The following is a 16,752-nucleotide window of genomic DNA, read 5'->3' as shown; positions in this document are numbered from 1 at the left end:
CCTACACTTAACAGAATGGCCAGAGGTATAGTAGCCCCAGTGGAGTAGAGCCAAGACTGCAAATGTTTTTTATTGTCTTTAAGATACCTCTTATTACGTATAGGAGATCTTTTTATCCTCATATCAGTGTTTTAAGTTACACGTTATTATTTTTTACTAAAAGACAAGAAAACATCTGAGAACTGAAATAGTCTTTTGTTCATCCATTGACCAAATATTTAGTAAGCACTTTTTCTACTGTGGAGACTAAATTATGATGTCCTCCTTCCCCAAGGAGTGTACAGTTTTAAAAGGGAAAATAAAATTTATGCCAACAAATGACAATAAAGGAAATATGTAGTAAGTGCCAAAGAAGTCATTCAAAACATAAACAGGAGTGGAAAATACCACAATTATTATGTGTATATAAAGTTTTTTATATCTCCAGAAAGGGTGAACCCTGTTAACCTCAACTGGAAATTCTCTGGCATAGAAAAGGTTAACATCTCACAGAAAGAGGCATATCCTAGATTATGGTTCCTTGTTCTTCTTAATCAAAGCACGTACTCACTCTTACATTTCAAAAATGATCAACTTCTTGAACCATGAATTTTTCCATTTATTCATCAAGTTATTAAAAACCCAGTATGTGCCCAGCACAGTGCTAGGTGGTTAACCAATAAATTCAATGTAATGTTTGCTTTGTTTTCTTATTCAGGTATTTTATTGCAAACTATTGGAAGAAGCAAATCGAGGGTCATTTCCGGCAGAGATGGTGAATAAAATCTTTTCTAATATTTCATCAATAAACGCCTTCCATAGTAAATTCCTATTGCCAGAACTGGAGAAACGAATGCAAGAATGGTAAGAGGAGTAGATAGCAAGCGATATGTCTTAAGGTGGTTATATTAAGTGCTGTGTTATTCAGCTTTTAAATTGAAATACTAATGCTGCACAGAGCTGTAGCCAAACATTTGTGCTAAATTTTTATGTTAAAGACAGCTAATAGAAGTCATGGTACATTTTCAGCTTTAGTTCAAAGGGACTGCATCTCTGCTCTCTCGTCTTTTGACTAGTGGAGATAAGATATTAGCGGTTATCTGGAGCTTCAAGAATTCCATAGCATCTCTTCTTACTATGTCATTCCTAAACTTCTTTAATTCCTAAACTTCTCTACTTTCCTTTATTCTCTACCGATCTCACAGCAAAGTGGATCTAACAAAGCACAGGGTGTGTGTAAAGAAGTGATTATGTCATTTGAATTCGCTCGTTCTGTAAGAAATCTTAATGATTTGTTTTTATATTTTGTACAGGGAAACTACCCCTAGAATTGGTGACATCCTTCAGAAATTGGCACCATTCCTTAAGATGTATGGAGAATACGTGAAGGGATTTGATAATGCAATGGAATTGGTTAAAAACATGACAGAGCGTATTCCCCAGTTCAAATCAGTAGTGGAAGAAATTCAGGTAATAGGACTCTTTTACAATTTTGTTGGTAAAAATTATACGGTCTTGTAGATCTAAAATTTAGATGAGAAATCTGAGACACCTATCCAAATTCCATTCTATTCTGAATTATGCAGAAATCATCTCTGCAAAGTTAAAGTATTCATTGAGCATATGCCATGTGCTGAGCAATACATTTTCCATTTGCTTTTGAGACCTGGAGAGTTTGGTTTTATCAGGCTCCACATAAGTTTAAAAGTGAATTCCCATTTAGTTCTGTGCCTCTTGCTTTCTTTCAGAGGTTGAGATGTTGGAATGACTATAAATGAATAAAATGAATGATTGCCTATTAACTCTGACATTTTGGAAACATAATTATTCTGGCTTTATTTATTTATTTGTTTATTTATTTTTTGGTCACTTTATATCCTGATTTTTTAAAAAAATTTTATCAAACCTGGGTAATACATTTTCATACCATAATAATTTCTATTTGATTCTCTAGTTAAAATTGTTAATAACTGTTCCTTGTTAACGGTTAAATATTGAAAAGGAACTTTTTAGATCACATAAGATTCTTGGTGTGGGGATACTATTGCTCCTTGACTGCGGCCTTTTTTGTTTCCTCATGCTCTATATTTGCCTTCGAGATCATACATTCAAGGTGCTTACCATGGAGATTGTTGCATATTTCACTACACGATGGTGATGGTGGTCATTATTGTTTTATCAAACCTTAAAATTCTATTCTTGCAATGTCTGTGTTCTCCATATCATGAGGAAATGATAGGGTTGTGAAAGGAGTGGTAGATTGAGAATCGACTAACCTAGTTTGGAATTCTAGTCTGCCACTTACAGTCGCTTGACCTTAGAAAACTCTCCTAGCTTCTCTGAGCCATAGTTTCCTCATGTACAAACTTTGGGATCAGTAACATATACTGTATATCAGTATATACATACATACACAGACACGACAGGTTTGTTAGAGCAAATCAAATGAGATAGCTAAACTTGTAACGGTTTATTTCTTTAATAAACTGTAAATAATTAAGAAAAGCCATTAACCCCTGACTTCTAGGCTAATGTCAGGCCATTTTTACTTTTCCTGGCCTACAATAATAAAACCCAAACTAGTTTCCTCACATCTTCCTTAAGCCATATTGTAGTAAGGTTTTAATAGATCTCGGATCTAACGATATCACTCTTCTGCGTGAAAACCTTCATTAGATGAAGCAAGTCTAAACCCAGCTGGACATTCTTATTCCAGATTACCATTTCTTCCTCATCCCCTGTTTCCCTATAAATATACTAGCTACCAACAAAATTCAGTTGTTCCCTTTTACTGAATATGTTTCACGTCCCACTGTCTTGGACCTGTTCTCCAATGGCCCTCTTTCTGCACTTGCCTCCTAGTCTTCCTCACTTCTCTTCCCACCAAAGCCTGCCATCATCAAAGTTCATGTTAAATTCTCCTTTCTCTGTGAAGCTTTTAGGTTTTTTGTTTGCTTTAAATAGAAATATCATGTCTTAATACATCTTTCATATCCTGCAGTGCCTTGATCATGGTAGGAGTTCAATAAATATTTTAAAGAGATTCCTGCTTTGTTTCATGTGAAAAGAACACATTTTGAAAATAATCTTTTCCCTCTCATGTTAACGACTTATTGAAAGTAAATATTATAGACTTGATTTTTTTTTCCCTAAGAAAAGGAGCTCTCCTTATAGAGTTTGGTTTCTAATGGAAAAGAATGCCATGACCTAATGCAAAATTAAACTTTTCTGACAGATAATGAAATGCTCAGATCTTGTCATTCTTCTTTGTAGAGTCTTTTTTAAGTTCAAAGGAAATGACATTTATGGTAGCCTTATTATGAAATAGTTTCTGCTGAGTATAAAGTCATTTAATACGGTTGTGCTTAGTGAAGCTCATTAATTAGATGTTTCTTTTGAAAATTTCTGAGTATGATTTAATAATGTGACCTCACAAACCCTTACAGTGACTAATTGAAAAGATTACTAGCAATCGAATTTCTTGCTTAAAATTCTGCTTGATTTTTCTTTCTGTTCTTACACTGGATTTGGTGGTCCTCAAACTTTAACGGAAGAATCTGGGGTGTTTTTAAACACATATGCCCAGACCCTTGCCTCCAAGATTGTAGCTTCGTAGATTGGAACGGGGTTCAAAATTTCTATTTTTAATAGCACTCCAGATACATCTAATGTAGGTGATACGCAGACCACACTTTGTAGGGAACGGCTGAGCTTGATGAAAGTTTTGTATTACAGTGAGTTTTTAGTTCTTAGGCTAACCTAATTTTTATATCTTTCTTTACAAACCTTTCTTATTACAGAAACAGAAGATCTGTGGGAGCTTGACTTTGCAGCATCACATGCTAGAACCTGTTCAGCGGATTCCCCGATATGAGATGCTCCTTAAGGACTACCTAAGGAAACTGCCCCCTGATTCTCCAGACTGGAACGATGCTAAAAGTAAATGCTTCCCCCGCCTCTTTTTCATTATGGGATAATTCAGTGGACAAGCTGCCTTGTGGTTCCAAAGTGAGATAGGTCTTAGAGCTACTTTAGTAAAACATTGGTACCAGAAAATAACCTCACTGGAAATTGTTATCAACATCTCAGTTAGGCAAGCACTTTCGAGCCCAAATCACAGGTTTAGAGCAATGCAAATTACATTTCTCTTGCTGGTTTCATGTTAATCATTAATTCTGAAGTATAAAACTATAGTCTTAGAGATATCTGGAATAGGAATACACAATTACCTTCTCACAGGAAGAATACAATGATTCAGAATCAGTAGTGCTGCTGGTTAATTAGATAGTTGATGCACACAAAGAAAGTTAAGATGGCATTTACTATGTAAAAATAACCTAAGCAAAGTTGGCTCTACCTGCTCAGAAGAGAAAATGGTGCTATTTAGTGTCAGTTAACATTTTCCCTGAGAAAACTTAATTTCTTTTCTGCTAGTTGTCTTTTATTTTTTCATTTGATTATAATGAAAGCCTTTTTCTTTTTAAGGCTCAAGAGTATCAATAATTTTACTTTCTTATGTACTTTAAAAAAATTAAATAGCTGTGAAGGGAAGAATGAAAGTTAAGGAAAAGATGGGTTAGTATTCAACAAGTACTAACGATACTTAAAGCATTGCTTGTTTTCCTAATACTTTTTTGTCTTCCACTATAAGTGAAACTTGATAAGAGATGAGGAGCAGAAAACAGAATCTTTGCTCTTGGAGCTTGAGTCTTTTTTTGAGCGCAGGCTCTGCTTTGATTCTGCACCACCCAAGTGAGTCAGTGACCACAGAAACTTTCCTTCCCCCATTTCTCCTTCTCCAGTTTAGAGCTTTCCCGACTTGCCTTCTTCCACTTTCCACTCATCCAGCCTGAGTGCTTGGTTTGAGTGGCAGGGCTAGTAGTTGGGTTAGAGATAGGACTCACCACTGCGACTCCTCAAACTGGTCTCCTGGGTAGCAGCCCCAGCCCACCTGGTTTTGTCTCCTTCTACCGTGAATCCTATATGGAATGCACAGAATTGCCCAAATCAAGATAGTTCTCCAAAATATAAATAAAAATTCAGTGTGTTCCACACTCAAGTCTTTGATTCCCTCTCAGGTGCCAATGTCAAAAGTGACAAAGTTGGCAACATGGTAGCATATATTATTACTCTTTTTTGTTTTCCCATTGCTACTTACACTAAAATTCTAAGAAAATCACAGAAATGCTTTTAGAGACCTACAAGTAGAGGAGAAGGCAACCAAAGTGCATTTTGTTTAGCAGTGGAACAAAGAAGACAGAAATGTCAGTCCAGAGGTGATAAAGTTGTTGTGATAACAGAGTTAACCCGACCAGTATTCACAAGATACAAAAGAAAGGAAGAGAGCAGGACATGATTTCAGATTGAGAGCGTGCCCTGGAGTTGAGCTGGCAGGAGGCCTCAGCTTCCACAGCTCTGCACCAGCAGTCCTAGAGCTCCTGCCTTGCCCACACCCAAGAGTTCCTATTCCCTTCTCTTACTACCACCTGCCCCAGCAACAGAACCCTCCATCAACGTTGGCATCAGAAGATTCTCTTTCATCCCACTGAGGCTAGAACTGTGAGTGTGTTTTCCCAAAGAAAGTTGGTTCTGCTTGGTGGTTAATTTGCTCATAAAACCACTAAAATACTACTGCTGAAATGTAGAAATTTGAGTAAGAAGACTTAAGTTCAGATGTGGCCCTTTTGTGTGACCTTAGCCAAGTCATATCACTCTCCATTTCTTTCAGCTGCCAAATAGAACTAATATACTTTCCATTCAAGGTTTTATAAGAATTAATTGACATAACATATATGAAAGCATCTGGCAAAGTGCCTTGTACCACGCTGGTATACATGGTGTTTGTTGATTTTGAAGGTCCATTATGGATTAAATATACATGTAAGCCTCATCATTGTATGTGACTTTTTATGAGGAAATAGCCTTCAAATCTCAAGTAATCTGCTTACAGTGAACTTTTGAAAGTACCTAGTTTGTGAATGAAAATTGTCCCTGCTTTTATTGTGTATCTTTGGTCTCAGATTTTTTTCTTTTTTTTCTTTTTCTAGATTTCTTCTTATTGTAGCGTGTAATGTATGTTACTCAGTTATGTAGTAGTATACTAAGAACAATGTATGTTTCTTTTCTTTTCTTTTTTCCCCATTTAGAATCACTTGAAATTATATCTACAGCGGCAAGCCATTCTAATAGTGCAATAAGAAAAATGGTAAGTGGTTTTCAGAGGCGACAGGAGTCTTCTAGTTAGATAATTGTCGATAATGTAGCCTAATATTATCTACAGGTTTCCATCAAAATGAATTGATACAGTAAACAGAAAAGATTGTTTATAAAATGTTTAGTGTTATCTGTAATAATCTCTCTTCTCCCATGTTTTATTTTCCTCAGAACTGACATATTTTATACCAAAATTTATGCTTAGTTCCAATTACTTCTGAATTATTCATGCTTTAGCTAAGGTGGTTATATTATTAAAGCCACTAAGGTGAAACCTCCTTATATTTGATCTTGTTGTGTTTTGTTTTATTTTCCTAGGAGAATCTAAAGAAACTCTTAGAGATTTATGAAATGTTGGGAGAAGAAGAAGACATTGTAAATCCTTCAAATGAACTAATAAAAGAAGGACAGATCCTCAAACTAGCTGCTCGAAACACATCAGCACAAGAACGCTACCTTTTCTTAGTGAGTATTGTAGTGTGGGCAAATCACATAAGAGTAGTTCACAAATGTTATATACATCATGGCAGAGTCGAACGCTTTGCTTGCTTGCTCATCAAAGCAGTTCTGTCTAACCCAATATAGGCACCACTGTCAGGATTCTACATAAGGGAATGTCCTTAGTGATTGAAACTTGTCCTTTCCAGGACACACCTTTTTTTGAAGTATTTTTCTATAACTTTTCCGTGTACTTACCATATATAATTTATTTCAGCAACACATACTGAATACAACTTTCCGTAATGATCAATAGCCATGAGTGTATATATGGAGTAGGATATGCTTTTTGGAACCCTCCTATTTTTGTTTCAGATTTTCTTGTTCCTTTCATTCTTACAGGCTAAAGGATACAATTTCCTAGACATTTTGTTGGCATACTATTTCCTGACAGCAGTTCTCTTCCTTATCTTCTCTAATCACTAATTTTAATCTTTCTAGTGTGAAGAAATATATAAGCAGTGTTGGAAAACTTATGCCTAAAATATCTGTGAAAAGTGCATGAGTTTGCTACATAGTTCCTTTCACTTCAGTCGATCTCTGTCCCTTTCTTCACTTTTTGGAAATCACAGTCAGTCTGGGCTTATCTCAAATGTAAGAGCTCTTCTTGGGGTATCCAAGCTACTTATTTTTAGTCACTGGTACTTCCAGCTCCTTTTTATATCTAATGATATGATGATAACCATAGTAATAGCTAACAGTAACAATAAGCTAACATTGAGTAATAGCGTAGTAAATGTTAGCTATTATTATGACTGTTATTTTAGGCAAAGAAACAGAGAGACATTGGTGAAGAGGCTGCCCAGTGACTGGCACATAATATAGTCTCAGGATAATACTGACATCTGACTTTTCTGCTGCAAGGTAGTCATCTTACCACCATAATATGAGTTGTCATTAAGGGCTTAGAGGTTTCTGTTGTCTGATTACAGCCTCCCTTGAAAGGCAAATTTGCAGGAACTGTCATGCACTATTAGAATGGCTTGCCGCTGTAGATATAATTTCAAGTGATTCTAAATGGGGAAAAAAGAAAAGAAAAGAAACATACATTGTTCTTAGTATACTACTAGATAACTGAGTAACATACGCTACATACTACAATAAGAAGAAATCTAAAAAAAGGAAAAAAAAGAAAAAATCTGAGACCAAAGATACACAATAAAAGCAGGGACAATTTTTTTAAAAAGAACATATGGTCACCATATGACCCAGCAGTTCCATTCCAAGTTTGTGCATAACTCAAGAAAATTGAAAACATATGTCTGTACAAAACTTGTTCATGAATGTTCCTAGCAAAATTATTCATAATAGCTGAAAAGTGGCAACATCCTAAATGTTCACCAGCTGATGAATGGGTAAACAAAGCGTGGTATATCTATGTAATAGAATAGTATATGGCAATAAAAACTAATAAAATACTGTGTCGAAACATCGTGTCAAGTGAAAGAAGACAGTCACTAAAGGCCACACTGTATGATTCCATTTATATGTAATGTCCCAAACAGGAAAATACGCAGAGGTAGGATATAAGTAGTGGTTGCCTAGGGCTAGTGGGAAGGAAGAAATGAACACAGGGTTTCCATTCGGAGTCATGAAATGCTCTGGCATTAGATGGTAGTGAACATTGCACAATTTACCACTGTACTAAAAACCATGAATTCAACATTTTTTAAAAAGGTAAATTTTATGGCATATAAACTATATCTCAATAACTTTTAAAAATTTATAGTTATCATCCAAATTAAGAATCTTCATTCATGCTCAACAGAAGTACTTCACCTTTCAGAGGTTATAAAGCAAACTAAATATAAATCAGGGACATGTAATGTCCTGTCAGAATTCAGAGGTCTATTTATTTTGAAATACAGCTTTTGTTATTCAGGTATGGTAAGGCCACCAAGTTGGAGACAATTGCCATTGAAAAGATAGTTATGCTCACAGATCTCAAAAAGAGAAGGCATGCCACACCATGCAGTGCTGGGGAGGCTACATGAGAAAGGACCAGAGTCAGGAAGCAGAGAAAACAAGCAGAAAATGTGGGCTAGAGCCTTACTGTAGTTTCTGTGAGAGGAATGGGCAGGGGAAACAGGCTTAGGATTTGCCAGTGTAAATGATTTTGTCAGACTCTGGGACTTAGGGTCTGCAGTCTGGGATGTGGCCCTAGGGTGATGAGAGCTGGGCAATACTCTGCCAGAGTGTGAGAGAGAGCCTGATAAAAGAGGGGTTAGGGCTCATGCGCTCTGAATTGGTTGGTTTCCATATGAAAGGCATGCTTGCAGGTGAGTCATTTACTTTCTCAAGGAATTGGGTAACCCTGAGAGGGGCAGTCCTTCCAGTGTCCCAGCATCAAAAATACAGATGAAAAAGACATACTTGTTACACAACATGCCTGGGAGTCAGTTTTCCCTTTGTCTTTACCCCACCTTTAGGCGCTTAGATAATTTTCCTTTCTCCTCTTCCACATGAGTGTTTCTACAATTAAACTTTAACTCTGTATCTAACAAATGCCTTAGTTTAATTTTCCTATGTGAGAATTATTCTGGAGTAGTTTTAGGTTGAATACCTTGATGTAGAGCCAAATTAAGCAGTTGTTTGGAGAACACGGGGACAGTAACTTTGAGGCAAGGAACCATCGTGTTCCCATTATTGTAAGCTGTCAGACTTGTCATGCCATTGCTTCCCAGGAGAATCGAGTCAGACAGTAGGAATTTTCGGAAAGCCACATCCATCTTCTTCTGAAGGCTATCTTAGCAGCATTTCCTGTAGCGTTCATTCTTTAATCCTCCCCTTTGTAGTACGGTACTGGTCACAAGATCCCTTCTCTCACAACACTTTATTCCCATTAGAGCTGCTTGTTTTTTTATACATAGAAACCTCAGAAGTACCTTTTTTTTTTTTCCTTTCTCTCTAGAAAGAAAATGAGGGCTAGTTTTCTATTTCCTACTCTAGGGGTGTTACATTTGTCTGAAAAGCCAAATTATATTTAGAATCTGATTTCAGCTTTTTCTGAAACAAACTTTATTGAAACTGTCACTGGTGAGACATGAAATTGAATTATTTCAGTCAAATTAATATATTTTAAGCAACTTGAAATAAATAATTGAATAACACTAGAGATCAAGAAGGGAGAGCCTCCCTATACTTTTAATAAAATTGAGACTTGCTTCTAGGTTTTGGCATAGCCTAACGCTTCTAGATTTGCCTCACCAGCCAGAGATTACTTTGTTAATAAGTACTTCTGAGCTATGGGCGTGAAATAAAAAAGGAACCATCCACACTGAAAGGGAAATTGTTCTACTTGGTGCTATAGTTGCTATAACTTCCTTTTCTGATACCAGTGAAAACCCAGAGGGAAGGTGACGGTGGTTTTTGCCACAGGAGCAAGGTTCACAGAGGAAATAGGACTAGCTACCTGATTGCTTTACATATATTACATCTTCTACTTTGTAAGCAACATTTTATATCCTTCAAGAGCTCTTGCCTTCACCTCTAGGGAGAAGGAAAAGGGTATTTATGGACTAGCATTAGAATATGATCTGAGTTATAAAAGATTATAATACATAGTTATTGATGATTTGGAATGTGAAGTCCCACTTAGGAAGAATTAATAAGGGAAATGTAATCCCAAAAGCATGAAAGGGAAAGAGAAACGTATTCATCGTAAGATATAGTCTGTCATCTTGCTTGAACATAACTCTAAAAGTAAATGCTAAGAACTTCCATAGTCGTGAACTTGTATATCTATAAAATAACAAGAATTTGCTGAACTTTATTAAGTGAACTTGAATACAAGTATCAGATAACTCAGAAATTGTATGGCCTAACATTACATTTGTCACACAGTTGGCAGAAAAGTGTGGCGGTTGTTGCTATCTTGAAGGTGTGAGCCCTGTCCATTTCGATGGTGGCTCTGCAGCTCCTGCTGCACCATCCACATCTTTGACCTAATTCCCTCCTGAGAAGGCCTTGACAGGAGAACGGTTAACATGAACAGGTAGCAGGCTAGCAGTTGCCTTAATCAAGCTGGCATGGTGATGAGAACCTTTCAGAATGTTTTCAAATCTCTAAATCCTGTGTGCTACAATGAGGCTGTGATTGCCATAGAATACAGCAGACAGTTCATGATAAGTCATAGGTAATTAGTGTTCTTTTCTAGAAATTTAAATGCAAAATGTAGTGCTAAGATATATCTGATAAAATGAATTTTGTGTCCTTTTATTTCTACATTATCCAGTTGTGGAAATGAAATTTATAGCACTGGTTACAGGAAGTTGCAAATTAATGCATGAGGAACAACTGGTGAGAACTTTGTTTTCAAAATGAGTACAACGGATGGTGTCACATAAACATGTTGAAATGTGTTAAAGAGTCATCAACATTTCTTGTCTTTACGTCCATATGGAGCCAGACAGAATCTGGCAGAACAAGACATTTTTCTTCATTTAATCCTCTCAACAACTTGTGACTTTTATAAATAATGATCCTGAGACTTGAGAGGTCACATAGCACATAAGGGTTTAAATCCTCAGTTGCTCTTATTAGAAAAATATATGTGACTCTAGAAATAATGCAAGAAACAAATATGAAGTAGGGAGATAAAGGTATCTTCTTTAGGGATATGCCTACAGATTAACCCATATATTTAGACTTTCATCTTTTCGCATGTTTTAGTATATTCAGTGTGAATTATATGCCCTCTCCAAATCATTGCTTGTGCCTAATTAGCGAGAGCTGTTCATTGTTGACTAGAAATGAGGCAGTATACATAATTTGATTCAATTGCAAAATAGTTTTTCATTTTAAAAGTAGATCCTATAAAGATCTTTAAAGACTGCTAAAATAGGTGACTTTTCTGTTAATTCATACCCAATAAATTCTTAAGAAATGGGCCAATATAAAACAGTGACTTCGTTTTTTTACATAGAGTTAATGTGCCAACCCCGCATGTTCTAATGGCATTGAAACTAATAATTTTGGCTATATTTAAACAACATTAAACACATTGATAAATAATTGCTAAATATTACTCTTTTACTCTAACAGCTATTGTAGAGTTGCTCTCTAAGACACGTGAATGAGAATTTTGTTGTCTAAGGTCTGCAGCTTATATGCTTAAGAACTTCAGTTGCTGGTATATAGAAGGTTCTTAATAAATGGTTGCTGAATTTAATTGAACTAATTTCTTTTATAGTACAAAATGATGATTAGTTTACTTAAATATCATCAAAACATTTATGCACCAACAAAGGGAAGTATATGCTATAATTTTAAAGTATAATTTTAATGCAAACACAAAATCTCAATATAGTATTTAATAATTTTGCTCATATAGAAAGCATGATGTTCCTTGGAAATTCCTTGGAATATTGACTTAGGGCTACTTCTTCCAATATTGGTCACTTTCCTCTCTCCTTTGTTTTCCTGTTTACTGATGTATGTTCTGCCTCTTTGCAGTTCAACAACATGTTGCTGTACTGTGTGCCAAAATTCAGCTTGGTGGGCTCTAAATTCACAATTCGAACCAGGGTTGGCATCGATGGAATGCAAATTGTAGAGACTCACAATGAGGAATATCCACATACTTTCCAGGTGTCTGGGAAAGAGAGAACACTGGAACTGCAAGCCAGGTAAGAGAACCATTCTATCACACAGCTTTCCAAAAGTATCCGAATGAATCATAGACAAGAATAATTCTGAAGATCTTTCCCAAGTGAATGTTACAGACCTCTGGGAAACTGGTTGAACGCAAGTAGAGAGATATAAGCTCTTGAGAAGCAAGAATTATGTATTCCCTTTGGATTCCTCCTTAGTGCCTAGGATGGTGGTTTTCAGATAGTAAGCATCCAGTAAATCATATTTACTCTTCAGATTTATAAGGTGCTCAGAGAATGAAGTCGTTATATTTAAGCTGGAGTTTTGAGCCTTGTGGGAAAAGGTTCTCCCCTAACCCTTTTCCCTCCATCATTCCTTTGGGTCCACAAATGTTTATTGATGCTTATTATTCCATGCTAAATGTTGGAGCTTTAACTCTCAGTCCTTCAGAGGCTCTGCATTCATGGAAATTCACGGCACTTTGATGGAGAGAATATTTGGAGGAGGTAGGGTAGAAAAGGTAATCATTCTCCTGCCACAGTTGGAGAATACTTGAAAAAGACCATTTGGGGCCTTGGTGGCCTCTAGCAACCAGGACTTCTGGAAAGGTGGCTCCTCTTATTTGTTTTATTGAGTGGGATAGAAAGGGCTGGCATTCTAGCATTCATCTTCCTAGCATAACCATGTTTGAAAAGAAAAACATGAGAACTACTGCAGTAGACCACAGCTACCTCATCCGTGAACCACTGGAAGACAAAGTGCTGTCTGGTTTTTAAACATCTGCGTTAGAAGACTGTCATCTATTTATCCTATAAAGTCCTAGCATGGTGAAAATTGGGATACTCCAGAAAGTCAAAGATCAGAGGGTTAAATACCAATTCCAGCTCTGATGGTTCTGATACCTTAGAATCCATGGAGAGTCAGAGAGCCCTTCTGTTCCTTTCTGTTCCCTTGTACCAATAGCATGTAGATCTGGCTGCTCAGGTGAATTCATCCTGGAAATTTGTACTTAGTAATTGTGCAAGAGCTTAAACTTCAGACTTCCAAAAGAGAATAAATCATTTTAGCAGGAATCTATGCCCTGGAAGTCAGAGAATTGGTAAAACGAGAGTTGTGGAAGATGGGCAAAGTTTGAAGAAGTTGCCACCCAGTTCTTCGATTTCCCACAGAAAATATATACTGAACCTGACTTACGGGGCTGACAGGGGACTACTCTGAGGATTAGAGCGGGGCATTTCAAGCATAAGTTAAAATGGTGGAAGACTCGGCTTTGGATATCATGGTGTTTCTACCTTGTCACAATGGGGTTTGGGCCCCAGCCGTCAAACATAAGAGAAGAATGTATGATGTTGACTCACTGAGTGATCGGACTGGTAACAAGGAGGATTCACCAACAGTTCTCATGATAGAAGTCTTCATTGCAGAAGAATGAAGGTGCCGCTGGCTCTGAAATATCAACATTCTTCCAAATCTGCAAACCCAAGAGGTGTGTCTGAACAGCAGGAGAGAGATTGATTATCAAAGTTTCTTGGGTTACCTAAATTGAAACTCCAGCCCTCCATTAGCAGGTTGGGCTGTTTTCTCGTTAGGAGGGGGCTGATTCATGAGGAATTTTCTTAAGTACAGGTAATCATCACTTTGTAGAGTTCCAATATGAGTACTGACTGGGTATATTCCAATTAGTACTGAAAACATGGACTTTTTTCTTAAATTTCTTATTCCCCTAATGTCATTGCTTTAGTTATATTTATGATTATATGGTGAATTGAAGATCTAAATTGTTTTTACTTTTCATCTAGTCTATAATGACTCAAGAATGGAGACAAACATGAAGGTCTTAGAAAGTTAGAGTGTTAGAGGAATTACATGGAACTCAAAAGTTAGATATATATTTGGAGATATTTAAAGAGAATTCACGTCTGAAACCACCTGGAAAAAAAGCCTTTTCCTTTTCTTGCTAAATGAGCTAGCCTCAAGAGTGACCACTTATATTCTGGCACTCTATGTTCAAAGGAATATAAAATATTCTTGTTTAATATAATTTTTATTCAATGGTTTTCTATTGCTAAATGGATATAAAAGTATAGTGATAAGTAAATTAAACAAAGGAGTAAAAAAAATCTGCCATGACTGAGAAAGTAAAACAAAAAGCACTAAAATTTTGTTAAGGTTCTTTGCATTTAAAAGGCTAAAAGCACTAGCAAATACCTATGCTTTCAGGGCAATAGAGCTGATTTTGTGGGAACGGGGCACAGCAATAGGAAGAAATCTTTTTTGAGCTTGGTCCAAGATTCCCCAGATGAACAATAAGCAGAATCTTCCATTTGACAGGCACAGATTCCAGAAGCATTCCTGGCACTTCATGGTGCTTAATAATAAATTTGCTGGAAAGCTATATAGTGTCACAGGAGCAGACCTCCTGCCAAACTCATGCATATGTGATACCTATAGGACCAAGACATGTGACATTCTGGCCGGAACTCAAACTTAGCTCAGGCCTACCAAACACATGCCAACAGAGCCCACTCTTTGACACTCTTCAAAATCCTTCAATTTGAAGATCTTAGAGTCTACTAAATGGGATTTTGCTAATAAAGCACACAACAACAGTCAGCTATATAAGCTATCTGCAAGGGAGATGAAATAAAAAAAAATTTGCCTTAACAAGAAAACAGGAATTTTTTCAAAGAAATTTTTCCCCAACATATAATTATTAAATACTTCCAAATCTGCAAACCCAAGAGGTGTGTCTGAACAACAGAAGAGAGATTATCAAGGTTTCTTCTCTTGCCTAAATGTGGACTATGAATCTGTGAAACTTCTTTCCTACAGGCATTAGAAATTTTTGTTTTGCTCTATCTATAGTTGGTTAGGTATGGTATTACCTGAAGCCTTCTAGAAAAATAAATTAAATTATTTATCAAAGGAAACGTTAAATAGCTGCCTACAGCCTTACGAAGATATTTTAGACTTTCGAGGATAATTATCTTTTTTAAGATGGGCTGTGACTAGTAACCTTTAAAAGCCTCATCTGTTTTTATAAAGGTGAATTGGAAGACTAGTTGTATATCCAGTATAATGCTAGATCTCCAGAGTTACCTGATTTATACAACTGGATGATGGTTGTTAAACTTTATGTCAGGGCAGTATGTTACTAGAAGCTGAACTTCTCTCAAAAATTATTCAAAATTTATGTGTATCAAAATAAATGGATGGTCTAAAGTTCTTTTTAAGAATTTATTTGTTCATTTGCCAGAGATTCTGTATAATTCCTTCCTGGATATCCCTCAATTTTCCAGAAAGTAAACATTAGTAAACAACATTAAAGCATAGTTTTATTCACCAGGTGTAACTCATTAATGGTCTCTGCATTCAGTTTAATTTTGTTTTGTTTTAGTTCTGAACAAGACAAAGAAGAATGGATCAAGGTAAACCTGATTTCTATTTTCATTTTTTGTTTTTTGATAACCTCAGTATGCGTACACAAGTGTGCACATACTGTTGTATTGTGCACGTGTTGTAGTCATCGGCTCAAGGTCCTTTAATTTTTAAGGTGATTCCCATCATAGATATTTTTTAATAAAGTGTTTTCATTAATTTGCATGTGATACTTTAATATGTACTTTGAATTTCATTTATATTTTAGGCCCTTCAGAAGACTATTGAGGTTTACAATCAGAGGCATGAAACCTTCAGAAATGCAATTGCAAAGGATAATGACATTCACTCAGAGGTTTCTGTAAGTTGAAATAAATTCTTAACTTTAAGTTTTTTCCTCTTTGCAGTCACAAAAGATCTATCTGGTCATTTTGTTCTCCAGCCTTTTCCCTTTGCAATGCCAGAACTGGCTATTTAAACACAATCTCCTTCCTTCTTAGATGAATACAATAGTGAGTACCTTTTCATACTGATTCAATTTCTTTGAACCTTTTATTTCTTTACCTAGGTCTTGAGTTTCAGAACATGGTATGAGCAATGCTGTTAAAGTGCTTTTTATAAATAAATAAATGGATGGATAGATGGATGGAATTGATATTTTTTTTCTATTAAAATTGAATCTCTCTTTCCTTTTTAGACTGCTGAGCTAGGGAAAAGAGCCCCAAGATGGATCCGAGATAATGAAGTAACGATGTGTATGAAATGTAAAGAGTCTTTCAATGCACTGACAAGAAGAAGGCATCATTGTCGAGCATGTGGACATGTAAGTGAGATTTCTTGGTTGTTAAGTTTGCTTGCAACTACATAAGTGTTGTAAAATAGTCAACTTGGAAAAGACCCCCAAAAACATTCAGTAAATTACTTCATTGATAAGCCTATTTTAGTGATAACTATGTACAAAGCACTATGCTGGGTCCTGGAGAAAAAATGGTAAGCAGGATGATACTCAGCTTCATATAATTTACATTCTAATGGCAAAAATAGACCAAAGATAAGTAAATGGACAAATAAGCATTTCAAATCACTATAAAT

The 16,752-nt window shown here is 36.1% G+C and overlaps 1 protein-coding gene across 4 annotated transcripts in view; it reads left to right on the top strand.

The window, feature by feature from the left end:
- The window catches only part of FGD4 (FYVE, RhoGEF and PH domain containing 4), a 169,196-nt gene that overhangs the window by 140,148 nt on the left and 12,296 nt on the right, over window positions 1–16,752 (top strand). For all 4 annotated transcript variants that reach the window (XM_039882340.1, XM_039882342.1, XM_039882343.1 and 1 more), the window contains exons 6-14: window positions 698–843; window positions 1,293–1,449; window positions 3,780–3,918; window positions 6,126–6,184; window positions 6,511–6,657; window positions 12,145–12,317; window positions 15,680–15,710; window positions 15,929–16,021; window positions 16,358–16,483. In XM_039882340.1, coding sequence (XP_039738274.1) covers window positions 698–843; window positions 1,293–1,449; window positions 3,780–3,918; window positions 6,126–6,184; window positions 6,511–6,657; window positions 12,145–12,317; window positions 15,680–15,710; window positions 15,929–16,021; window positions 16,358–16,483 — 1,071 coding nt within the window. The remainder of the gene's footprint in view (window positions 1–697; window positions 844–1,292; window positions 1,450–3,779; window positions 3,919–6,125; window positions 6,185–6,510; window positions 6,658–12,144; window positions 12,318–15,679; window positions 15,711–15,928; window positions 16,022–16,357; window positions 16,484–16,752) is intronic.

This window comes from Pteropus medius, unplaced genomic scaffold (assembly GCF_902729225.1).
Source record: "Pteropus medius unplaced genomic scaffold, Ma_sr-lr_union100, whole genome shotgun sequence".
NCBI classification, from domain to species: domain Eukaryota; kingdom Metazoa; phylum Chordata; class Mammalia; order Chiroptera; family Pteropodidae; genus Pteropus; species Pteropus medius.
This window is presented reverse-complemented; position numbering and strand designations above follow the sequence as displayed.